General features: G+C 38.5%; 1 protein-coding gene across 1 annotated transcript in view; it reads right to left on the bottom strand.

Moving 5' to 3' along the window:
• Window positions 1–4,762: 4,762 nt before the first annotated feature.
• EIF3H (eukaryotic translation initiation factor 3 subunit H) overlaps window positions 4,763–27,799 on the bottom strand; it is an 85,418-nt gene continuing 62,381 nt past the window's right edge. Inside the window, exons 3-8 of the mRNA XM_061447835.1 lie at window positions 21,842–22,009; window positions 20,240–20,339; window positions 18,714–18,863; window positions 10,171–10,291; window positions 7,514–7,646; window positions 4,763–5,023 (exon numbers count right to left, since the gene is read on the bottom strand). Of these exons, the coding sequence (XP_061303819.1) occupies window positions 4,926–5,023; window positions 7,514–7,646; window positions 10,171–10,291; window positions 18,714–18,863; window positions 20,240–20,339; window positions 21,842–22,009 (770 nt within the window). The 3' untranslated portion in view covers window positions 4,763–4,925. The remainder of the gene's footprint in view (window positions 5,024–7,513; window positions 7,647–10,170; window positions 10,292–18,713; window positions 18,864–20,239; window positions 20,340–21,841; window positions 22,010–27,799) is intronic.

Below are 27,799 nucleotides of genomic sequence, written 5' to 3'. Positions count from 1 at the left end.
TCTGGTTTCAACATCAGGATAGGCAAGAAAGAAAACACAGAATCATAGAATCATAGAATAGTTAGGGTTGGAAAGGGCCTTAAGATCATCAAGTTCCAACCCCCCTGCCATGGGCAGGGACACCTCACACTAACCATATCACCCAACATGGGATGTGGGATGAGGCCCTGAATCTTTTGAGCAGCTTTCAACTTTCTGCCCTGTTGGATATGACTCTCCATCGGTTCTATTGAGATACAAGAGATGAAATTACACACAATGATGAAAATGATGAAAACAGGATACACAATTGCATATTGCTCAAATCCATAAGGAGGAAAGATAAGATCAAAAGCCTGATGTACCATACAGTATTTAAGGAACACCACCCTCAGTGAGATTAATAAATCAATCATATAAACCGTAATGGAAGTCCTTGTTGCACACATTTTCGTCTCATACAGCTTTTGAAAATTTTAGCTGTGTTTCTGCTGGATAAATACATTGCTACCCTTCCTTGTTTATTTTACTGACACTCTAATGTCTTTTAATATCATTGTAAAATGGATCTGGCCATTTTTCCTCACATATAAATGTTTGCTTTAATTGAAATAAGACATTAACTTTTCTTCCGCTAAGGAGCCTTTTGCCAAAGCTGTTGTTTTTAAAGACATCCTTTACGGCTCTGTGCAATTCACTACTGCTCAGCATACAATGAGTTGTGTCAACAGCAATCTGCTCTGTCAATTAAAAGATCAAAAAATAAAACACAGGCCCAGCTTTATATAAACTGCCTTCCAGTTGTAAAGTCGGTATGAAAAACTCCTGAATCACTGCCTCTGCACAAGTCCCATGAAGCAGCACCACCACCGCCTTCAGTCCCCTGCACCTGAAGACGAGGGGCGCAATAAAGTTGCAGGACCATACCTGACACTCAAATGACTGTTACTTCCACCATGAATTTGATGTTCAGATCACAAAATTTATAGCATATTTCCAACTGCAGACAAAGCCTTCCAGAGAAATTCACAGAAAAATAAAGCACACAATGACAGATGGCACCGGATAAGGAGCAGTATGCTCTTTTTGCTTAAAAATCAACAAGCTGTGGGGCAAAATCTGAAGAAAATTAAAAGGAGGCATAAAATCCATGGAAAGAAAATGCACAGGCACAGAAAATCATGAGGGACATATCTCTCGCCCCAGGGCTGGCAAACTGGATGAGAAGCAGTTCTACAGAGAGCAATTCAACTCCTCTTACTGCACAAATTGCACATATTTTGGCTGGGGATATTATTTGCATCACCAGCTCCTAATGACTTCTGAACAGAGCACCAGGAGTCCTTTGAGTATCAAGTGAGAACCATTAAATAGCACTTACTTCTTAAAGATGTCTCAGATTGTCACCAGTGATTTGTCATATCAGAGATTCATCAGAAGGCAAAAAATGAGGCAATACAAGAACATTAATAAATGACTGTGCTCAGAAATGTGCAAAGCATAAAAAGGATGAATGTGAAGATGTCAGATGTTCTTTTCAAGTGCCAATCCCATCCAACATCTTCATTAGCACCCAAAAGGACATCTGCAAGCTCACCCAGACCTTCAATGCTCTGTGCAGTTGTTTACATCTGCACACACACCCATTCTTACACTCGCACTGTTCAGCTCTGCACAGATGTCTAAACTCTGACAAGATGCAGTGGAGTAGAAAAGTAGCTTCCACAATGTTTAATTATTTGGGTGAACATCACATGAAGCTGAGAAGAAAAAGTCCGTGATAACCTGTGGAGAAGGAGGGAGAGCACCCTAGGCTTACTCCGTGCAGTCAGTCACCAACAGAATCATAGAATCATAGAATTGTTAGGGTTGGAAAGGACCTTAAGATCATCTAGTTCCAACCCCTCTGCCATGGGCAGGGACACCTTACGCTAAATCATATCACCCAAGGCCTCATCCAACCTGGTCTTGAACACTGCCAGGGATGGAGCATTCACAACCTCCCTGGGCAACCGATTCCAGTGCCTCACCACCCTAACAGGAAAGAATTTCCTTCTTATATCCAATCTAAACTTCCCCTGTTTAAGTTTGAACCCGTTACCCCTTGTCCTGTCACTACAGTCTCTAATGAAGAGTCCCTCTCCAGCATCCCTATAGGCCCCCTTCAGATACTGGAAGGCTGCTATGAGGTGTCCACGCAGCCTTCTCTTCTCCAGGCTGAACAGCTCCAACTTCCTCAGCCTGTCTTCATACGGGAGGTGCTCCAGTCCCCGATTAGATGGAGCTTGGTCCAACTTTGAGAACACAGAAAGGAAAACGGAAATAGCATGTTGTATCTTGATGTTGAGATAAGGGCACACCAAGTACGCTTGGATTACAGGCAGTAAATGTTACAACAAAACTGAACCTATCCTTGTGAAGATCCCAAGTATCGACCAACTAAAATACTGTTTTTCTTCAGCATCAAAATTAAAATAATCACCCCCTTTTTTTCCTCTTTTCAAACCTCACTTTTCAGCTTAGGAGACTTGCCTGTAAGACTCACACCCTTTGGGGCTGGATTCTAAATTAACATTTTCTCTTACAAAGGTTATAGTTCTGCACAAATAAAAACCAACTACAAGCTGCTTATCTCAACACACACCTGCATGGTCAGGAGTGTGACAGAAGAGACAACGGCTTGACTGGACTGTGTGTATAACGACTGCAGGGACAGTTTTCCCTTACATGCACGTTTTGTCTCCTGTGTGCATAACGTTACCTTCGGATACACGATGGAGATGGAACCACAGGAGAGAGGCCTTTCTTGCCTCTGCAACGCCAACAGGATCGCCAACCAAAAACAGTGCTAGGTTCTTTACAGGTGATTTTTAAAGACTTCCATGTCACTACATTTTTATTAATATGCAGAAAAGCCCTTCACAGCCAAGGAAGGAGAAGAAATAGGCAGGGCTATGATAATTAGAAATGGGAAGGACATGTCTTATGGTGAATGAACTGCCAGCTCACTTACGCTGCGGAAGGAACACGTAAAAGCAAAGTTCCAGGAATATAAAGACAGTGAACCCAGCACAAAGACACAGCCCCAGCCCCTTTTAATTCCTAATCTCCACAGGCCATTTTTAGAGCAACATCTTCAACTGACTCCACCTCCCTCACTCATTCAGGGAGAGTGACAAGTCCTCCAATTATTTCCACCATGACAGAAGACTAAAGCGTGATTCAAAACAGAATAGTCAAATAATCTTCAAAGTCTACTTACATCTCACCTACTTTTGTATCTCATTCCCCTGTCTGACTTGGGTCCATGCCTTTAGAAACCATGAATCTCTACTGAAGTCTTCCATATTTCCTCATGGACTTTAACTGACACTCAGCCCATTCAACCTAGCTGTATAAAATTCACCCATCTTGTTAAACTCTAGAATATTACTGCCTTTTTTCTTGCATTTATATCCTCAATCTTAAAGAACTAATTCAAAACACACAGCTTGTTTTTAACCTAGTCCAAGCATTTCTTTTGCTAACACCTTCTAGTATATATAATGTTACTGCTGCTTCCTTCTGTACACTACAGAGTCAGTCTTCTATTCCCAGTTATCCAGATGATTTTCTATCTCAGATGTTTCATCTTAGTCTAATTATCTGCTCCCACTTCTGTTCCCTGGTGGTTATTTTGGTCCTTCAGAAAGCTACAAAATTCGCGCTGAATATTATTTGTATAGCAAATGAAACTCAATCATGTGGCACTGTAGCAGGACCCTTAACTAATCTTTCACCTCAGAGATGTTCACTATATGAAAGCTAACACACAGGTGCCTGAAGTTTCCAAGGCAAAAGGTCAGACTGGCAATTTACAAGATATGCAAGGTCTGAACAAAATCTGCACCCATATTTACATAAATACTGCAATCACTATAGTTTAGACTGGAAATAATAAGTTCTATGTCTAAGCCCCAGTTTTCACATACTTCTGCCTTTTCAAAACATTCACCTTAGAGTCTGAAATACCCCATGAGAGGACAGCATTTAGAGGATATTATTTATTTGAAGAGACCAAACCACAGTCCTTCAGCCATTTTAGGCTCTCAGAACTCATCACACGATGAGATGCAAAAAAGAACTCAAAAAAGAAGAAAAAAGAAATCAATGACAGTCACACACGAGATGCCACATGTTAAACCTTTAAACTAACATTCTTGTTAAAGAGATAAGTAGCCTCACTTCAGGAATAAAGCCACCTCCAGATGGCAAAGTTAATGCAGAGTAGGCACGGTGTCCATAAGCACCACACTAGCTGTTCCAGGTTAGCTACTTCTCTAGTTTCTGTCATGAAGACTTCAGTAGCACCACTGGATTTCACAGAATCATTTAGGTTGGAAAAGATCTTTAAGACTGAGTCCAACTGTTAACCAGCTTGGGGATCACTCTCCACATAAAACTAGTTTTGTATGTTCCAAATGTGAAGCCTATGAAATACGGAAGGTCCATCACACCAGACTGTCCAAACAGATTAAAATAAAAACAAGCAACTGCTCCAAGTTACTAGCACATTATGGTTGTAAGTTCTCAACCAAAACTGGGAAATCTTCACAGGTTTCTTCTGTGAAGTCATCTATACCGAACATTTGTAATAATTTGTTTTCATTTCAGATTCCAAGTTAAATAAAACCTGTATTATTTGCTATGACTAAACATGAATTAACTGCCAAACACTTAGAAAACCTGAGTGACCACAGAAAATTCCAGTCCAATAGGGCCAACAAATAAGGAAATACTAAAATATCATTAAAATTTGCCTTTATTTTTCTTACAGCAGAATTCTACACAGACCAAGGTGACTGTTTTACAAGACTCTTTTCCCAGTATACTGAATTTTCAAGAGGATCATGAGCAGTATAAAACTGTAAATAACTTTTCCTGTTGAGGGCAACAGCAAAGTTTCTTCAGTTGTTGTAATCTTGGAGAGCTTGAGCCATGAAAAGCTTGCCCAGGTTCTGTGCATTGAACTCCTTAATATTCTGGCAGTAGGTATTAATTTGACCTGTCAACAGGAAAGAGGAGGAAACCCTTGTCAACGTTCAAATTCAGAAAGATGTCCTAGAACATAAATTTTAGAGAGCCGAACGTGCATGAATCATTCAGGATTATAGAGAGAAGCAACCAAAACAGCTCAACTACTCTACACATGGAAATTTTACATTTTCAGTATTCCTGAATAGGTTTGGGAAGAAGAAGAAACTAAATTAGCAGGATAGGTAAGCTGGTACGTTCAAAATCCCCTTGATTTCCCTATTATTCTATTACGTACAAGTTCTGAAAAGATCCATGACAATAAAAAGAATAAACAATTCTTGCTGCAGTATTAGAAGCTTAATCACATTAACAGTTCAACGTAGTTGCTCTAAAAATACTACAAGACTGATTTTGAGTTCTCCTCTTATGCATCTATGGTCCCTCTTAAAATATTTGTAACAAAGGTTTTTCAGTAGCAGATTGAGAATTGTGGTACTCCTGTTTGGTATTTTCCTAGCCTTTTATTCCACCTAATATTTCACTTTATTAGCTATTTCAAGAATCACCAGAGTATGAAGACTTGTCAGTGCTTTACAAATCAAATGTGCCCATCAAAATATTTTTATACACGTACTGCTACAAGTTATTTCCCTTGTTAGCTAGGAATAGCAAAACATGAAGCCAGTTTAATCAAAATTAAGGCTGTTTAGAAGGCCAATAAACTCTCAATTTAATGCTCCATTTGAAAAGTTTGTAAATGCCTCAGGGACAAAAGAGCTAAGTTTTATTCTTTATCCACAAACTTTACTTCATCTAAGTTGAAGTGGATGCTTTCAATTCTTCCCCTGACTATGGTAATAGAACAGAGAGAGTGCTTTGGCTGAAAACTGTTCTTTCTTTTAAGTATAATAGTTCTCAATTCCTCTTCTTATAAGAGATGATTCATCCTAAACTATCACTTTCATAAAACAAACGTGTACACACATACACACTTCTGTTGCATTTTTAAGCTATGCTGAAGCTGAATGTTTAAATACTTCAGTGCTGCTAGGATTCATTAACTGGTAAAAACTAACAAAACAGTAGGGTTTTTGAAAGACTCTGAAAGGAACAATAAATCAAGAACCTCATTTCTTCTAAAAGCAGAGCTTCTTAGCAGTGTGAAACAGTATTAATATTAAAATAATCATCTCTTGGTTACTCCAAGATTTAAGAGTGGTAACTCAAATGCACTTTTTTTTTTTAATGCCAAAGCACTCTTTTCTGTACAGCAAATGACAGGAGTTTAATTTTCTCTCGGTGCAAAACGAGATAACAGCTAACTGATCCAAAAAGACTGCTATAGTTAATTTGCTTTCTAATGACATTTTCCAAATTTAGATTACTGAACAGGGCATCCCAGGTTACTGCTCTCTGCTGCCATTGTGAGGTCCCAGATATTTTCACCCTTGCAGGAGGCACAGGACAGGCACTGGCTTCTGTACCAAACTGTGGCTACATCCTGCATCACAGCAGTAAACTGAAGAAACTGGGTGGTGGTGGTGGAAACACCTATTCCTATGCTTTGTTCCACTTATATTCTTCCATTTCCCTTGGGGTGCAGAAAGATGGGGATAGTTTCCCTAAAACTCTGGCCATAGAAATTAAACAAAATACCCCAAGTCAGTAAAATCTAACAAACTAAAAGTAAAAACTAAAAGTAAAATCTAAGCTGGGAATTCAGTTCAACACCTGGGGATGTTACCAGTAACTTAGGGCTGCAGACAACTGCTCTGCTTTCAATCAGTAATTACAGCCCAAACAGCTTATTCCTGCCTCTTGTCTGTACAGCCCGACTTCTGGAGTTGAGGGACAAGCTGGGGTATAAGTGCAGGGAGCAGCATACTGACTTCAGTAATTGCTATACCCATTTGTGCAGAAAACCTGCTCCATGGGGCACTTCTCCAGCTTTCCTTTACAATCCTACTTCACCCTCTCAGAATGGAGCTGGGAAGAGAGTCTGGCTGCTTCTCCTGCCCTTTCCCATCAACCCAGGAGGCACAGATGGTCAAGCAGGAGCTAGGTACCATGGTAAAATAAAAGGGAGAAAGTGTCCATATATAAAATTTAAAGCTTTATGCAGCCATTCTGGTTAAACACAGTCGACTGCTTTCAAAAAATTACATATGCCCACACACGCATGAGTAAAATGCCTCTGTTACTTACCTGGATGGTTAAAAATTCTACTGTGTCTGGAAGCTTACTTCCTAACAGAGGCATGGGCTGCCTACTACCAATAACGTTGTTTTTAGCTTCTTTATTTAATTCTTCGGACACTAGGCTGTATACCACAGGTTAAAAACACTGCCTTTGCCTAAACAAAAGGTGGTATTTGGAATACTACCAATGCCAAAATATCACACCATAATGGCAAAGGTAATGAAAAAATTAAGATGCTTTCTAAAGTAACAAGTGCACTTTTTCCCAAGCTAAAATTCATATATGAAACGACAAGTTGAAGAAGCTTCTAGAACATTACCTGCAATAAGGAGTGACTCCATTCTTGGAGGTGGCTGTGGTGGTTTAAAGAGTTTGTTTATGTCCTCCTCAGGAAGAGGGGCTTCTCCTCTGCTTTGACGCTGTATATTTTCTTGCTGACGTCTCTGCTGGTACTGAAAATAAAGCGACAGAAACAGAATGCAACAGGACTTCCACAGCAGGAAAAAGCTTTTCTCTTCAGATGCTCCTTGTCTAACTAGCAAGTATGATTTTAAAATTATGCTTATTCAATACAACTCAGTTTATTTCAAATAATGCAAATGCAATTCACAACTGATTTTAATTCACTGGTAACAGGCATTTCCTCCCCAAGCTGGCACCTTAAACAACTGTGGTTCTGAAGATGTGGGGTTCATTTGTAAATTGTTTTTCATTGAGATAAATACTGTAGGTTACGGAAAGAATACAGCATGACAGATGAAGGCCTCTATTTCCCCACACAGAAAGGAAAACAAGGTTGGAATATGTAGGTATGAGAAGCCATTACCTCAAACAGTTATACAGACCAGAAATACTCAATTTTATGCCAGTTAAAGGTCAAAACAATATTAGTGCGAAAGGGGAAAAGAACCTCATTAAACAAGGTATTCTAAGCCACAAAATATTAACTCTAAACTGAGAACAAAGCGCTGGCTGAAACAAAGCATAATGGTTCATTTCTCCATTCCAGTTATTTAGTTATTCTGCCACTCTGATGTCATTTCTTCGTGGGTTACCAGAAGATACACTACAGTAGCAGCTTGCAGAAATTACTCTGTCTCCAGTGCTTCCCTTTGCCATGTAGATTACTCAAACTTCATAAAAATTAAAGCAGACCGTTTCTTCGGCTATTGGGTACATATTTGTTCTTTCAGAAGTTTCTCACATTCAAAAACACATATGTGAGATTCTGTACCGTACGTCACAGCCAGGAATTAGTTGCAAGGTTTGTCTATCAAAGCCCTCATATTTAACACACAGAAAAAATATCTTTAAAATAAACAGGCCAAAGGGTACAAGGTATTTTCTCTCACTTACTTAAATGTATCTGTGCATAAGAGCCTGAAAACAGTTCATGGCATACTTGGTGGCATACTCAAATGAAGTAATTTTTTTTCCAGTAGTAGCGACAAATACATGTTTTTGGACAGTGTTAAAAATAAAATCTTAAATGCCCATATTTGTATGTGAATTGCATGTAGTTTCTTCTTTCTTTGCATTACCCCATTCACTTCTCAGCAGTCTGCCTATTATTCGCTATTGAAACAGCTTGCTCTTAATCACAGTTGCTCTGTTTTAAAAATGAAGTTAAGACCACTAACTATGCTACAATGAGCCACTACTAAAGCAGCTATAGTTAGTAAAGAAATTAAGTGAGACACCATGGAACCTACTTTGCTCTGCTCTTCAAAATAAATAGACCCCCTTGTTGTTAGCAAAAGCCTTTGAAGTGAATGCCATCTTTCTATTAAAATTAGGCAGCAAAGGAAAATAAATGTTCTGAAGATAACCATGAAACTTTTATGTCCTCAGGAAATACAAAGCCAGAAGAGACCACTGACCACTGCTGCTTTCCTAATACTCCTTGTTCGAGCTACACTTCACTTAAGTGGGAAAAGCCAATTTTGATTTTAAAATAGTCAGTGATGAAGCACTTCACATGAACCACAGGTGCTCTTTTTAATAATTAGCTACTTTGTGTAGCAATACCTGCAATATTTTATCTTTAAAGTGGCCTGGCCCATTTTCAGTTGGCCAATAGTGAATCTTGTCATATCTCTGTCTGCAAGATTAAGGAGTTCAATTTATTTTTCATGCAGGTACTTCTTGAGTAAGCAAGTCACTCATTAACTTAATTTATTATGTGAAGTGAATTGCATTCACTAAGATCTGCTTTCCAAGCTTTTAAATCACTCTGATAGTGCTTTTTTCCAATTTACCAGCATTCTTCCATAATTAGGCACAGTATTGCTTTATCAAATGCAGCAACAGCAAATAAAGTAACACCATCTCCAAAGCATAGAACAGTTGAGGGTGGAAGGGACCTTTGGAGGTCACCTTGTCCAATTCCTCTGCTCAAGCAGGGCCACCCAGAGCCGGTCTCCATTCTTAGTATTCTCTATTCATACTACTTTGCATTTTAAAAAGGCCCTTAAAGCATCAGGAATTATAAACTGGCATCACCTGATCTGTATCACTATCTAATGATACAAAACATGACTAAAATGTCATTTCTAATCAGAGAACAGTCTGCTGTCTTTTAAATACGGACTGTGTTTCTTTATCTCTAGATGCACAACTACATGTGATGGTATTAAAACAGTTTATTTTGGAACAGTTCACTTGTAGTTTCAGCTCTTTCATTTCATTTACTAAACCCTTAATCCCTGTGTCCACAGCATATTTATCAATGATTCTGGTTTATCATAAATTACTAACAAACATGTAAAACAGCAAAAGAAGACCAATCCACATTACATGTCAGCAGAAGTGAATCCATTCCCCATGGACTAGCACATTTTATAGAGCTACTTAATAGATACGTTTCTGTGAGAATTTTATCTTGCTTAAATCCAAATTCATCTGTCTTACGTAACACCAGCCAAACCATATTCTGCCGGAAAAAATCTTCTCATTCAGGTTTTCCATGTAACTGACCTGGTGTTTCTGCTGCTGCTGTTTGCTTACATTCCTCAGGTAGGTATTGTATTTAACAATGTCCTGGCTCATCTCGTCCACTCTGTCCATCAGCAGCTGCAGACTCTTCCCTAGGTGATTACTGAAATACAACATTTATGAAAGATTAAATTTATTAAAAAGATTTTAAATTTAAAATCCATTTCAAGTCACTTGACCAGCATTTCTGCACTAATGGCACAGTTTGCGAATTTTTAAGATCCTGGTTATCTTTGTTCACATATTTATTTGATGATACTTTACATGGCACATCCTCTAGCAACTTTGCCACACTGCAAATGCCATAATTAAGTCTTTCAGTCTCTGCAGGGAACCTCATAGTTAAAACACCACCTTGCATGGATTTACTGGTATTACAGATGCAGGTAAAATGCTTAAAAGGAAAAGCTTGATGTTTTTGTGACATGCAACCCTGGTTCCAGGAGATGTGTTCAAAGAGTTTGGTTTCAAGTTACTGCTAGCTCTTTCACAGATATTTAACTACCCCTCTGCAGGGATAGTTAAATATTCTTCAGAACTCAATCTCATTAACTGGTCTATCAAACCATGCCTGGAAGTTTCTGCAGACATCGCTTGATCTTAGCTGTTGAGAGGGAGTGAAGTGCTGCATCCAGTCCAGCCAGCTTGACATTCCATACCATAGGCAACATGGAAGCAGCTAGGCTGGGCGCGTCCCGCTCCAGTTATGCGATCTACTGCCTTGGCCAGACAAATGCTGTCTGTTAAACAACTTTTATTGTAACCATTTTTAGCAATGGATTCAGTATTTTGCAGGAATGTTCAACTTAACGTATACCTTCCAAGTCAAAGTTTTGGAAGTTTCTAGGTTGGTGCCCATGGAGACAGTATTCATCCTAAACTGTGTTCAGAGGGCAGTACAGTAAAAGAAGGATACTTACTGCTCTCTGTTGATCCCTTTGATCAGAACCTAGTTTGTTGGCTCTGATTTAAGTCCTACCCAGTCCTACTTGGCTGAAGACCAGTGACTCAAAAGCTAAACTCCATCTTTCTCCTCCTCTGCCGAAATCCACTACTATTCACAAGAGTTTCTTTCAACTAAGAAATCTGGTGCACTTCTCTGTCAGAGCAATACCCTTTAGTCACTGCTCCTCCAGGTTATCTGAGATTCTTTCTATTGTTTGCAATGTATTCCTACCCCATCCTACAGCCTATGGACTGGAGAAACTAACTGGAAGAGACAGGCATAAAGTGAAAATGGAACCACACATGTAGTACTACGCACATCACTTTTAAAGTCTGAGTTATTAACCAAATCCATAGAAGCCATAGCTGGAGACAGAAGCTCCTAACATACTAAGGCACTAGAGGTTTCCTGCTGAGAACGCACCTAAAGACACCCCTATATCCAAGAACTAGGACAGCTACTTCACTATCTGAGCTGTCTGCTCACTGAACAAAAGGCTGTATCAGTAACTTCAGACCATAATTTATTCACAAGCCAGAGCTTTAAATCTCAGTTGCATACAGAGGCAGATGGTGAGGAGGACTTCAGCTACACAGCAGCAAGAAAGGCGCCACTATAATAATTATTTTTAAACTTCTTGGGTTTTTTTGGTTGAGTGTTTCAAGCACACAATATTTAGAACTATGGATTACTGCCCTGGCTAGGGGTGTGCATATTTTCAGGTTTTTATAGAGTTTATATTATAGAGAGTTAATGTTAGAACTGGATATTATCAGCAATGCTTATGTAGGTACACACTAATAGCCTTGTAGAGTATGTGGACATCAGGAATACATAATTATTTTACAGATAGTGTTCATATGAAATATAGCTGGTTACAAAGAATAATTTTATGTGAATATCCTTGGGACCAGCCTAGTACAGCAGAATACAGAAACAGAGAGTTATTGTTAGAAGTAGCAGTAGTGTAGTGTTTGCTCTCATTGCCAGGGAAACAAAAAGCTAAAACCAGATAACTTAAACAGATGTGAACTGAGACATGAAGTGATAAGTATGCTGCAAATACAGGACCAGTTTTTTCTTCAGTTCTCAAGTCACTGATACCCTTTCTTGCTTCATCTCTTAAAAAATAGAAAGCCCAATAGGAAGTAATTTGTAAAAACATACACAGATATGATGTTTAAGCAAGTTTTGTTCAGCTGAAGCTTATTCTGGTGAGATTCAGGAAATTAAATTGCATTGCTCCAGCCCATGAGACTCATCATGCACTTATTTAGACCAAAGGCTCTTTTAGAGCCTTTGCACATCCTTACCTTGTGCAATCCCCTAAAGCAGACCTCAAAGAGGTCACTGCCAGGTACCTAAATGCCCCCTATGTGTAAATGCAACTGAAAACAAGTAAAAAAAAATAAAAAAAAAAGAAGGGTAGGGGAGTGCCAGTAAATCCTGCTCACTTCCCCATCAAGGCCCATTTTCCTACAAGTCTCCATGATAGTCACATACAGAGAAGGTGGAGCTCAGCACCTGCATTAGTTGTTCTGAGGCACTGGCAATAAAGTCATGCATTTCCAACGGAGGCATTTCAGTCAGCTGATGCAGTGAAACAGTCAATTAAATCAAGTTTACATTTAGATTAGTGAGTAGTGTGAAGCAACAGGAACAGATCTATGAAGCAGAACAGCTGTGCTAAGAAACCAATGTCCACACCACATGTGTCCACTGGATGTGGTCCAGTGATCTTAAACCTTTTCAGTGGCTAAAGCCTGTATTTCCAGTTTAGTTTCATCTGAAACAAGTCAGGTCTGAGATCAGCCAGTGATGATGATCAGAGCACAGTCCTGAGTTGAACTAAAAGTTCCACCTTAACATAGCACCAGGACACCACCAAACCTCAGGTATCAGTGAGTCTTCCTGGGAGAAAAATATCAGCTGCAGACCTGATATCATAAGCAACAGGAAGTCCAACACATGGGGACTGTGTTCTTATTTGGGGAGAACTGTAGATAACAAAAGGAGAAAAAAACTAGAAGGGAGCTTTTCCTGCAGTTAGGACAGTCAAAAAATACATTATGCGGATTCTTACACATCTAATGAAGAAATAATGTAATGTGAGAGAACTCCTTCACCAGAATTATTAGGAACACTCACCTGCAGTGAGTGACATGTAAAACTTCCATAAATTTATCATTTGAGCCTTATCTATACAGCTTGGATGACACAATCAAAAATGCCAAAAACAGACAAACAATACAAACTGTCAAAGGGAAACTGTTCGAGTCTGTTTAGTAAAAACCCAAAACAAAACAGGCTAGAGAGTATAACCTGCAAAGCAATTTCTCATGCTGTGAATTTTTGCTGTAACAACCTTATATTTGATGAGCTACAATCCTTCACCCAAAAGGGCAGATATGAACTTGACTCCTTGATACATGGTTTACTTTGACTCCTTGTTTAGCAGTTATCAAAGGTCAAATAATTCTGATGGTAAGAAGTAGAAACCTGCAAGCAGAGTAGCCTCATCTGCAGGTAACAGCCACTATCCTTTCCATCTTCTTCTTCCCACTGGCAAGCCTTGCATTTGGTGGTGTTATGGTCTAGCATCCGCAGAAGGAGAGGGTGACAACTGTACATTAACTACATGCACTGATCACTCCCTATGTGGGGGCATCCTGTTAGCATATGGATCTGGCTAAGGGACCTGAATGCATTTGTCCCCCTTCCTGAGGGAAGGCTAATACCAGCAGGGAGAGCAAAGGTGCAATCTGATGTTGCCAGCAAAGCCAGTTTAAGAGGTTCCAGCATCAGCATCTTCCTGCCTCTCCCTCCCTCTTTGCCCAAGGATTACAGCACTCTCAGCTGTATGGATTCAGCTGTTTGCGTGGGCACACTTCAAACCCTCTCAGTGAAACAGCCTACTGTAAATGCAAAAACACCCTCTGTTGGGGTTTCTTTTTTTTAATGAGGCTGAGGGAAAGGCTGGAAGGGAAGAGTGGGACCCTGACTTTTTCCACCAGACTATTCCACGAAGCTATCTGTACAGCTGTATTCTGAAACAGATGAGGGAATAAAAATCTTTTGAGGGTGGGAGGGGTGTAGAGATGAAATGGGGGTAGTGGGGAGAAATGATGCAAGCAGCTGGGGCTATAACCTCAAACTGGCTCTGCTTCTGTAGGATTCATAATGGGGAACTACACATGAAGCCCACATTTACTTCAGCATCTTTAATCAGGAAAGGACTCCAGACACACACTCGCTAAAGGTCTGAAATACTCAAAACGTGGCCTCCAGTCAGACACAAGATCTTCGAAGAAAGGCAGCAATTCACAGCATGCTAAGCTTGCCATGTCCTACTCATAACTGTTTCTACACACAGCTGATGAGCCCCAGCTCACACTCTGCCCACCTACCTGCGCTGGCCTGGGAGGGAGCAGAGGCACCCAGCCTCTAAAATCTGAATCACTGCTGCACCCAGGCACCTAACTTTCGGGTATAACAATTCTGAAGCTGGAGGTATCCAAAAAGACAATGGTCCCCCTAAACTTGCCTACAATTGCCATAAATTAATTCCCTCACTGATTTCATTTTATTTTGCTCGCACCCTGGCCAAGGAAGATGAGAAAAAGAAGCAGCAGGAGGAAACAAGAAAATGCTGCATTTGCTGCTCATTTTTGCTGCTTTCCGTCAAAGTTCCTCTCAGAGTCACTGTTTTTTGGGAAAGGTGCCACCCTGTGCAGTATTTCTCCTCCTGGTGGGAACAGCTTTGGGTGGATTAGAGAGGTATTGCTGGGCAAAGCACATCTTTTTTATTAAGTATTTCTAAGGAACATTCCTACTGCTTAGCAGAACTTGTTTACATCTCAGCATTTCAGGCCGAGTTCAACCTGTGCTCTTTTTAAGAGGATTTTGTTTGAATGAGATATGTAAGTCAGGAGTCTCGAGTTCCATTCCCTTTTCTACTCTGACTTTGATGTGTGCCTTTGGGCAACACATTTACCCTCTCTGTGTCAGCTTCCCCCACCTGCAAATTAGAGATTTTCATAATTATCTTAATAATCCGTTAAGCATATTGAGATTTCTGAATAAGCAGTACAATGTATAAAGGTTACTATTGTTTTCAAAAGCCAAAGGAACCCTCCTTATGTCACTTTCGCAAATGTACTGTGTCTGATGTTTAAAAAAATGTATCTGCCAAGTAGATGTTGCTGCAGTAAATGTTCAGCACATGTTTGCTTCCACTGACGCACACTATTAGAAAAATTGCTTGAGACAAATTGAGATATTATAGAACAACCCTATTATGAAGCTAGACCACAAAAAGGCTTTTTTTAATTTAAGCTACATCATCAGTAGAATAGGGAAGAGATGGATGAGAATGGGAAAGTTGGTTGTAATTATTTCTCTGAAGATCTGGAACATTATCTGACAGGATTTTAATTCTTGAGTCTCTATCAAAAGACTGGCAGTACTCCAAGGTCTTCAAGACATTTTGGTCCTTAAGGGTAGCAGGAGGATAACAGTTTGAGCAAAAGGCCTTTGCTTGCTATTACTTGCTAGTCTTGTGCTATTCTGCCTTCAACTTCTTTCCCCAGAATATTCCAGTTAATTCAGATTTCACAAGAGAAACACAAATTTATGCCCCCAAAAGTAAACTGCTTTATACAATTATCAAAATGTACTTCAAAAGAAGAAAGATATTAAGATGCAGACAAAGTACCTCAAATGGGTACAGCTTCAAACTCAGACAAGGTGGGTGGCTGAACACATGAGAATCTTGATGAAACAAACTCTCCAGAGAAGAACTATGGGTAAATAATCTCATTGCCAAAACCATTGCTTCAGAAGATTAAAAAAAGGTTCAGGGATGCTCACAAAAAGACCAAAAAAAATCCCACAACCAAACCCCAAAAAAGCCCAACCAAACCCAAACCCTAGAAAAGGAAAAAAAAAAAAAAAGAATAAGAAAGGACAAAAATAAAAGTAGCCTTAAAGTTACTGCCAACTACTTCTACAATAGCAAAGGTAAGGGAGGAAGATATGCACCAAAATTAAAAGTTGGTATCTGAAGTGTTTTAGCCACAACCCTTCAAAGACAAAAATAAGGAAATACGAAGCGAAAATAAAATTCCAAAACAGTAAGGGTTTGAACTCCGCTACTTCAGGCAATATATGCTCTGATAGAGAAATCTTCGTAGTTGAATTCAAGTAAAAACTAGTTAAGTATTTCAACAGGCAGTACAAGTCACTCTACCTTGAATAAACAAGCATTAAAATGTTTTAATCTGCCAGCTGCTGAGTTATACCACTGCAAGATATTACTGAATGTAACCTGCCCAGTACCTAAAAGCAGTTATCAAATATTAATAATAAATGAATATAAAAAGGACCCATATAAAAACATCGAAATAAACCCACTGGGGTAATTCCCAAAGTTTTCTCTCCTTCAAACTAAACTAAGCACCTTAAGTTCCTCAAACAGACCAGGTAAGCCAGAAGAATTCTGCCAGGAAAATCAGTTCAGGAGACATAATGCAGAAAACACCTCTGAAAACTGATGAATGTGTTGAATTAATTCCCCATTAGTGGGAAATTCTAGACTTCAATAAGCTCAAGAAAATGCTGCCAGTATATGGGATAGTAACTGGTTAAGTTCAAAGAAACACACTTAATTGAAAAGGCACTTTTAACCAGGTTTATGAAGAATCCCATTTCACTTGTGTCATTGTCAACAACAGCACTGCACTGCTCCAAAAAACAGCCACTGAAAAGAAAATCTGATTCACTAAGAAAAAAGTTATCACTTTTTTTTCCTGTTGTGAAGGATTCCTACACACGAACGATGATGTTTCCTTTTTCTTTGGGGCTTGTGTTTTTCCTGTTAACTTCTTATCCTGTTTACGTACATAAGGACCAACATAAAAGCCCGTCTTGCACGAGGCTATTAACACCATCATTTCAGAAAGGAAATTAATTTGTACAGCTCTTACCTTTTATCTTGAGTCAGGGCAGTGCTACGGAACAGTTACTATGTAAGATGTAAAGCAAATGAAAAACTTCAAATGTGCTTTGTGATCTGTTCAAATTAATTTCCATTTCCAAAACTGTACTGCATAACTAGCAACAGCCTGTGCTAGGATCCAAGCTGCTGGGTAGCCCCAACCTATTTTACAGGAGCAAACCCATAGGAACAATCCAGGGAAATGCTGTCAGGTCACCTGGAAACTTGCTCAGCACCATCCTCCTCTTCACAGTAAAGTGGTAGAATTCATTAGGAGTCACTGTCATCTCTTAGATCCAGTGCCCACCCTCTCCTCAGATGGAGAAAGCTTTGTGATCTTTGACCAAGGAAAGAACCTGACAGAAAGCCTGCAAAGTCAAGCAGACTGAGCACATCAGAAAAAAATTATCGACATTGTTAATTCCAAGGTGCAAAGTCACAATTTGACTGGACAAAATTAGGGAGTAAGTACCTCTTCTGGCAATTTGTGAATTCCCTGGCAGCATTCAACACTATCTCTGCTCTCTCTTGACCAATTTCTCTAAAAGCTATCAGATCCCTCAATACATCCACATAAGCTCGAGTAAAGAGAGTAGAAAATTTCTGCTAACTCAGGCAACATATGGACCACTAGCACTCCTGGTCCATTAACCAGTATTAGCCTTACACATGAAAGGGGAGAGGGGAGTGGAAAAAAGGAAAAATTAAAGAGGCCACTAGTATTCAGCTAGCTTGGTTGTCAGAGTCAGAGGGGATCAGAATCTTGGCAGACAATGTCTTGACATAAAAAGAAGTGTTACACCCCAAAAACCTATTGGTGACTACATCCCAGTTTCCACATTCAGCAAGACATTGCATCATTTTGTGCATCTGGTTATTTTGGTCAGCCCAATAATAATACAATTAACTATACTGTGTTGTGTAAGATTTAAGTACCACCAAATTTCTAATCATACTGCTACAGGTCATGCCTATTCTGTTATCATAAATGTATTTTCAGGGGAAAAATACTACAGGAACAAAAAGTTATTCTTACATAAAGTTATGAGAAGATCATTCCAAAAACTCTTAAAACCAATTTCTGACATCATGAATGCTGGCTGTCATGACAATCAGTCTGAGCATTTTTGCCAGTTTCTCAGATAGAGACTTTATTATGTTAGTTTAGTTCCAAATGCATCCTGCTACCAAAGTAGAACAAATGTGCTTTATTTTTTATTAAAATAATTTCTAGAATTACTTAAGGAATATTTTTTAAAAGCAACTTTTATTTCCAGATCTATTTGCCCGAATTATCAAGGTCAGTATTTTCTTGAAGAAACATACACTTCTGAAAACATTACACACTTCAAGCAGTACACGTATATAGAGATTACAGACTGAATTAGCCCTTCAATCTAAAGCTATAGTTTTATCACAGTTTCTTCCTTCAGCAAAAGAACATGAAGGGTAAAGTCTTAACCCCACTAAAAGTCAAGGCAAAGCTCCCATGGACTGTAATGAGACTGGGATTTCACCCAAGGTGTTAAACTGTGGTTTGGGAAAATGAATAAAAATACATCCATTATTGTAACAAGTACTTACCTGCTAGCCAGACTGAGCAATTCATGTCTATCGGCTACTGCAGATTTCTTTTCCAGTTCCCACAACATCACATTGATCAGGTATGAATTCTTAATTACAATGGGCACTTCTTCAAACATGTTTTCATAAGCAATATTTGCCTTTTTCAAGCTGTGAAAAAAAGTTTAAAAAGTATTTATTAATATAACCAGTAGCTTCCTTGTTCTTTTTGCTGAATTGCTGTTACAACAATTGTCAATTTTGTAAAAACTCTTGATTTTCATAGTTCCATAATCAAGCAAGAGTCAAGTTTTGGTAAGAGAGCATCTGCATGGCAAAATCTCACATTTACAAAGACTAGGAAAAGCTGTTCTAGGAAAAACTCTCAGAAGTCAAGCAGCCGCTTTGCTTGCTAATACATCAGTTACATGAAAAAGCCTCCAGCAAAAGACTGTACTAACAGGATTAACTCTGCCCCTTCCAAATATTTCACTGATCTCCCTGCCATCAGGGTTTCTCAAACAGAAGTACGCAGTTAGTTACCACATGACACTGATATACCTTTAAAATCGTAACTACTACAATGAAAAACAATTTCCCCAACAGCTGAATAATTAAAATTTTTACTGACGAAAAATTAGATTGGCAAAATAAAACTGTGTGTGCTTTGGAATAACTAAATTCCATGGTGGATATTAATACAAGTTTCCAGAGTATATTTTTTTAACAATATACACATAAAAACTACTATTAGTGCTTTATAATAAAGTAGACCTTTCATAAAAATCTGGAAATGCAAGCATGATCTGTACATTTTTAAGGAAATATATTCTTAACTTCTTTGTATGCATATTGGTTTTATGCTTTTCATTCTCTGCTCCCCCCCTCGGCCTTTTTTTTTTTTGACTAAGCACAGATTTGTTTATCATGGAAATGCTGTATTTTTACTCCAAGCAATGAAATGTTTCCATCTTTCCTCAACAAAGAATGTTTAACAAGTGCTTTTGCTGTTGAACACCAAGCTGTTTGAGGAAAAAGACTACTCAGGCCTACATCTATTGTAAGTGGCTAATCTTTTATAACAGACTAATTATTCTACTTTACTCCAGAAGCCTCTGTCCACACGGGGGAGTTAATTTGGAATAAATACAGAACAGGAGCTATTCCAGAATACCTGTTCAATTTTCCTTCTGGAAAAAGAAAAGAGCTTTAAAGACAGACCAGCTATTTCCTTCTCCATTTCTGTTTTTATATTCTTGACCCTGTTCCCAGATACAGCCATTTTCACCATGGTCTTTATAGCCAGTCCACTGACCACCTCCAAAATCAGCTCAAGTTCCATCACTTCAGCTCTTATTCAGATGCCCAGACAGATGTTCATGCCTTGGTAGCCCACTGTATCAGTGCACATCTGTCGGTACCCATATATAGCCAGTTTTCCAGGCACATGGGATTTTAAAATACAGTATTTCACCACCCTCTGTAGCCCTCTGCCTCTCAAATTATCCAGCAAAACCGACGAGAAAACATTCTTTTAAGTCACTTACGCTTCTGGAGAGAAGTCTTTTTCTTTGCAAACTTCCATCAGTTTAGGAGTCAGCCTATATGCCTTCAGTGACAATGACCCTTGGGCAGTCTTAATGGGATCTGTAATTTTAAATAGAGGAAGTGCATTATTACTAACCCCAGATTGGTTGGGTTTAGTTTTGTTTTTTTTTAATATCTAAATGACATAAACAGGAGGAAAATATCTGAGTAGTCCTATTAAAAAAAATTCAGACAAGCAGCGCAGAAAAGCCACTACAGCAGAAGTAAACCTATTGCACTGGAACATAAAATACATCCAATTACACACAGTAAAGATAACTAATAAACGTAAGTTGGAGAACATGGGGGCATCTAGACCCATTCTACTTGCAACATTATTTCCCTATTAAAGGTCTAATTCACATTTTCTTTTCTTAATATGAACTCTCCACAAACTTACGTAAGAGCTACCTCATCTAAATCCCTCCAGTCATTATGCACTAAATTAAAATAATCATTAAACTCTACTTTATACCAAAAAACCTGTGATTTTAGAGTAGCAATAAGCTAATTCAGATCAAGTTGCCCTGGTGCTTTGTGCATAACAATGTAACTGGTGTATAAAAAGATTAGCTTTGCCTTGACAAACTCTACTGAATTTAGGGGGAAATTTTCTAAACAAACTGTTACATTCCTAGGACAAAGAAGCTTAACACTTGCAGCATGATAACGGCTGTAGCATGCCAACATGAGAATAAAAGCTGTGTTAACATTCATGTTGTCTGAAACTTAACACAGTAAAACTTTTAGCAATCGGTGATAAAATGAAAACCAAAATAGACTGAAACAAGTGGAAAATTCATCAAGGTCTGATGATGCAATGTTTCCAGCCAATATAAGTATACTTTAACAACTTGTTCTTTACTGTAATCCAATTGTTAACATACTGAAACAATTTTGGGGCAGCTCATAAGATTGATCGTATTCATTAGTATTTTTTCTGACAGATACTCAGGACGTTACATTTACTTCTCAGCTGGAAACTATATGCAAGTCTGCCAGATATGGCAAACTGTGAGTGTTTGGGGAGGGGGAGGCTATAAAGCTGTTAAATTGCCTACGGTTCTGATACAGCACAGAACATCTGGTCTGGAGAGCTTGAGGAAACACCATTAAATAGGCAGAAAAGAAAAAAATCTTTGTGCTAAGAAACAGTCCAGGTTTTGTATGCTTCTGTCAGAGGTATAAAAAAAACTTGGCAATTCGTGTGATGATTGGTCAGTCACGTACAGAGCCAGACACGCTAGCAAGCGGGGTTTGTTAGACATCTGGTCGGGTTCCACCAGCCCCTTCAACGAGGGAGGGGAGATGAAGGAATAAAAATGAAGCAGCTACTCCAGCATTCCAAAACGTACACATCAGGGCTCTGATAGCAAGAAAAATAAACAGAAAGAAGGAAACCCTGTCTAGACTTAGCTGCTGCTGAGGCTGCCGTAGACACAGGGTTGGTATTTACTTGAAAAGGCCTGCCAGGCTACTCTTACAGGCAAAAGACAGAATACAAAAATAGTAGTAATAATATTAAGAGGGGAAAAGAATAATAAAGGAAACCTCATACTAACCGTAAATGAGAACTACAGACTCCTCAATTGCGTGCTGGTAACTGAACTGGGAGTCCAGGAGGGCACGAGTGACAAAAGAGCCATAGTATGTGGACTGGTACCAGCCAACGTGAAGATGATCAATGTTTACATGGCGAAGGCTTCGCATCATTTCCATCTGGTATTGAACTAGGTTAAATAAAACGTATAGTTAAAAAGTAAAATTACACAATCTGTACTATTTTGAGAGACAGCTTGATATTAAATGAGTAAATTGTATTCTATTTTGGTTTCATTTTTGCAAAAGCCTTTAAGTTTGTTTATTCACTGCTGGACTGTCTTCATTAAAATCCAGAGCTTCCTCAGAGAATTAGAGTAAGACTAAGCCTGAGTAAGCAGACTTTTTTCAGCTGCAGTTAATTGCTGAAGTGATCAACAAACTGTTACACGTCATTTACAATGTGCATTACCTTGCTCATTCATAAAAAAAATAATAATTTGGATACTGGGTTCCATTAAGCACTAACATTTTACCATTCAGCGACAAAGAAATACTGTGATTTAAGTTGAAATACTGTCTGGAATTAAAATAGCTTTTTCAATCCAAAGGCAAATTATGTAGTGAGTATGTGATATAGAAGATAAACTATTTATGTCTTTTTCACAATGTAAAACTACATTTTGGTATTAGAGTTTAGGGGACCTGCTACAGCTGTCAGATAGTTTTGACTGCATTTATCTGCAATTTTTCAACACAGTTTCCTCTTTTTAGATGTATATAAATACATAAGTTTGCATGTATGTATATATCCTACATAACAGGCATGCATATTTATATACACTAAGGTACCTTAGACTGTAGGGAATATTTTTTTGTCTTGCTTTTTATACCAACAGCTGTAATGTTTCACTGTACCAACACATAAATCCTATTTCTACTAAATGCTTCATTCAAACAGATTGCCTTGATGGAACAGAATTCTATTCAGGAATGTTTAGCATAATCCCATTAAGCAGATCAGCAACCTTATCACTTACCAGACCTTTTAAACAGACAAGACACTGTGCCTGCTAGTTAAATTTAAGAAAACAGATTGCAGTGCGATTATCAGATGAAGCAACGCTCAAGTGACAGGAAATCATATGCAATAACACTGCACAATCCTTAAATTTTGTCTGCCGCTGCGAATATGATACCCATTATAAAAGAAAGCAACATAAATTAAGGGACAGAACACACTACATTTTCAGACCCCCACTTCATATCCTTTCAAGAGCAAAATAAAAATCCAACCATATTCCATAAAGATATGAGGAGACATTTTTCAAGATTGAGCAAATATTTTTCCTGCTTATCACCCTTTCAGCACAATCTACATTCTGCAGCCTGCTGGCCCTTTTCATTTAACTGCCATATCTTACTGACTGTATTTTTAAAGTAATCTATGCACACTTATACAAACCCTTGCAGACTTTTTCCACCAGCAAATGTTGGTGCTTGTATTCTAGTTCACAGTATCTTGATGGAAATGACTTGCAATTTGTGTTTCATCCAGAACACTATGCTAATACAGTGCCCCAAAACTAATACAGCAAATCCATCCAGGCTACAGTCTGAAATCCTGTTACACACAGCAAGGAAAAGAGAAGACCTGCACCATTTGGGCAAACCTAAAGATGCCACTGCACACTTCAGGACAGCCAGGTGGCAGAACGGGTCAATCAGCTGCTCTGAAGTCAGTATGAAAACCTTCCCCCTTGCCACATCAAAATAAATCTTAAGCCTGCTTTTATTGCACAACTTTCAGAAACATTTTGGTGTTGCAAGCACGCTCTTTACACAGCAACCCCCATACTCAAGCAGGTAGCACCCCAATGTTGCTCACAACAGCAAAACTAGGATCTAGCTTGTCAAAGAAGCTCAGTCCTTAAACTTGAAGATTTGCTGGTTTTTTTTTTTTTTTGGGGGGGGGAAGAGAAGATGCTAAGTTACTGAATTTTACAATTAAAACAGAAAACAAAGAACAAAGACCTCCCCAGAACAAACTAAAAGCCTCCTGCTGTGACCACAATTTTGAATTGAAAAAGCATATGATCTATTTATTAAATGTAGGCAGAATAAACTATTTAGGTTTAAAGAAGCTTTTCAGAGATATCTCTGAAAGAAAGAAAGACTTGCTTTCACGACATGCTAAAACATGAAATTATGGCTAGATCCTTTCAAGCCAAATGAAGCTATGAAAAGGAAAAACTAGAAAGGGATTTTCAAAAGGAACTGAAAGAGACAAAAGATTTTTTTGAGAATTAATTTAAATGTGAATTTTAGATGGCTGAGGCTAGACTGCTCCTTGCAGTGGAAATTCTCTTATAATAGAGGATACTGTCAAAGTAGAGGTAGTCATGTAATACTGGGAAAAAGACACATCTAGATTCCTATGAAATCTAGTGATTGACCCATTCAGATAATTTCTCCCTTAAGAGATGTAATGTTAAAGAGAGGAAATAGCCAAAGATTACATCCAGATCTTTTACAAACTTGAACAAAGGTATATCATGCTCTTGAAAGTGTTCATCCGAGAGGTAACTGATAACCAAATTCCAGGACAACTTATTTTCTTTAATATGGAATAAGCAGCAATATGTAACTGAACATAAATGTAAGTGATACTGTCCAGAAGAAAAAGGACTCACTGAAAATCATCCAGATTTCAAGTCAGCAATTCCTCCTCTCATGACTGTTAGCAGTTAGATGATAATGAAGGCACTAGCGGAAAAAATCTCAAAGAACCAATAAAGCATCAAAAGCCAACATCTCTGCCTTGGGAAAACAACTGCAGAAATTAGAACATGATGCAGTCCCCACCAGGGAGAAATGGAAACTCTTTTAACCAAACATACATATTTTATAACATATATTAGTAGCTAGATAGCTCCAACAAGCTGCCAACTTGCACAAATGGATAACAGCCCCCAAGTTGCTTTTATTGATATCGTTACCACTGTTTCTTTACAGCTTTTGCCCAAACTACAGAACACGTTTTTACCTAGAGTTTAGCACAGACTAGGCAAGGGTGCTCTCCTACACATCCCTCAATCTGTTAGGACTTGGGAGAGTCATGTGCTTCTAACTAGGCTTCACTGACTCAATAATAGCCCTTTCCAAGCCACACTGCAAAAGTGCAACCGAACAGTGCCACTAAGCCTGACAGTGCCCAGAACAGAGGTTAGAAAGGCAAAAGGCAGGAGAAGAGCCACATTAGGAAGCTTCTCTCCTCTCCCTATCATTTAGACAGTACCTTCATTTTTAAGCAAGCTATTTGTTCAGGAGTGTCCTTATGATGAGGAAAACCAACAGCCACGCTTGTTCTCTTTAGTGTGCTTCTAGCATTGAGAATATACAGCCTCTGTCTCCTGGGCCATCATCATCTCCTGAACATCTCTCAGAGGCTTTTTTTTTTTCTTTTTAAACAGAAGATTCTCTCTTTTGCTATTATTAAAATATAAAAATAAAATAAAATAAAAATCCTGCCTCTAAAAGGGCAATTTTTTTGTTAGTCTGCAAACAGATGGGGGTGGGGGTGGAATTAATGAGGCTAGAAAGTGTTACTATAACTTGTCTAAAGCAGATAAAGTGCAAAACTATACAGTATGAGTGTTTTGCTTAAATATGACTGACTTGTGTGAATTTGTACTAATAGAATCCCTTGACTGAAAACAGTAAAACCTGTTACAATAACTTGGTGGATATTTTTCCCCTGAATCCAGCTACATTTTAACAAACTTGGAAAAGATTAAAGAAAACACTAAAATAATGTAAAAACATCTTCCTTCTGCAAAAAGCACTGGCAACATTAGAAACTTTATCTGGGCTTTAACATAAAGGACGCATATACCCTACCTTACCAGTAAGAAAATAACATACCCAAAATTACATAATAAATCAGAGACAAGGCCAAGAACTGAACACTAATGTGATGACCCATTCAACAATGCGACAACTCAGCCATGTTCTCTAAGTACCTCAAGATATCCTCAGTGAATAACTTCACTATTTGAAAACCTATTTTAATAATTGGTCAAATCAACTGAGACACTGAAAAACAGAAACAAGGTCCACGTGATGATTTCAAAATGCAAATCTAAGACACCAGAGCCTACAAACAACTGGCAAATTCACATCCTGCTTGAAGTTACAGTTTATTTCTGAAACACTTCCAAAGCAAGTGCTCTTGTACCAACCTGATAAATGCTGCAAGTTTATTTGTCATTAAAACTGTATTATCTGTATTTCTTTATAAACAAGTCATAAAATCCAGCTCTCAGGAGGTCACATATCAATGCACATGTTGCTGAAATTTAGTCCTTAAATAGTTATCATTACCATCAGGTGAGACACAGTTCAGCCTGGCTCATTGAGACTGCTAGTAAATATTATGATATATGAATCCCTGATTGAAGATGGCCTGGAAGCAATATGGTCGATGGCACCTCAGATGCTCAAGTCATTAATTTTCAAAATGTGTTTTAAATTGGTATGTTTTAAGAAATCTGGTTTTAAGAGCAGCAACTAACACAGCTCCTAAAAAGCCAAGCCCCATCAAAGTGGAAGAACTTCATGCCCAGTACCATATGCCATAGCCTGGCTTTACCTTGCTGCTCACCCGGCTCACTGCAGCCTATGGCGGACACAGGCAGCACTGCCAAAGGAGGTAATGAACAACTCTATGCTAGGAACCACTAACATCTGCATAGCCTTCAGTCTGGATTTCACAGTGAAGTGTTTGTCTTGACTCACAGTTCACAAATTTGTCGTTTAACTATGAGCTCAACCAGTAGTTACACGTGTCTTCATAAGGCAAGTCACTGATTCAAGAACAAGGCAGACCTTTACTGCTCCCTCACCCACAGCAGCCTCCTCAAAAAGATTCTTTGGAGTACCTGTGTTTCCTTGCAGAACCCTGGGCATGCAGAAGACAGATAAACTAAAACTTAGGGTTGTCACTAAATAAAATTTACTCAAGACTGTGCGTGTTTTCCAAGGGACACAAAAGTCCATCAGAAGAAACATCCAGCCTCCATGCTAGCAATTGCCTGAATTTAACTGGCAACATGAACATCACAAATTTCAGGTTTTCTGGTGAAACTATACTGAAAAACAGCCAAAATATTCTTTGTATGGCACCACTACTAATGTGGATAGTATTTTTAAGGCAATAATTTCTTTCTTTTGAAGTGCTACCATGTGGTAGCATGCGTACTGAACAAGTGCGATACACTTAGCACAAAAAATTCTGGTCTTCTATACATATTAAGCTTTGCCAAACCACATGTATGCTTCAGACAGTATCTTCAATGACTAAAACAAGTTAGCAGATGCTAGTTCAAGGAACCAGCGTATGCATTTGAAAAGATGGAAAATCGATTTATTTAATTAAACACAGAGAATTATGGAGACAACAGATTCATTCATTTCCCTCCATAGACACAATCTCAATTAATTGCCTAAAAAATTGTGAACCATCATGACTGCATCTATTGATAACAATTCCAATTGTGAGGATACAAATATAATTACTACCACAACCAACTTATCTGATTAAAAAGTTAAAAGGATGGGCAAAAAGAAATAAGAATCCAGAGATAATTCTGGCAAAAGCAATATTTTATCTCAAAAAGACTTTAGATACTGCTGAAATATATTTCTTAAGCCTTAAGTGTGCAGAACAAAGGCATGCACATATTTGCAGATTTTTATCTATATCCAAACCCCCACACACTTCTACCAAGACAAATGCACAAGCTCAGGAACTCAACAATTCTCCTATTCAGGGAGAAAAAAATTAAAAGTAAATATTGCCTTCCTCAATAATATTCATTTCCTTCTCTGAAGTATCAAGTCAGGGTTACAAAACAGTACTCTATTTTATGCACTTCTGCTGTACTGGGCTGAAAGCACCTGATCTCTTCTAAACTTGGAGG

This window comes from Pezoporus flaviventris, unplaced genomic scaffold (assembly GCF_033815535.1).
Source record: "Pezoporus flaviventris isolate CSIRO_AGI_PZ_B2104156 unplaced genomic scaffold, CSIRO_AGI_Pfla_v1 ptg000007l, whole genome shotgun sequence".
Taxonomy (NCBI): domain Eukaryota; kingdom Metazoa; phylum Chordata; class Aves; order Psittaciformes; family Psittacidae; genus Pezoporus; species Pezoporus flaviventris.
Note: the sequence above shows the minus strand (reverse complement) of the source record. Positions and strands in the feature narration are given on the sequence as shown.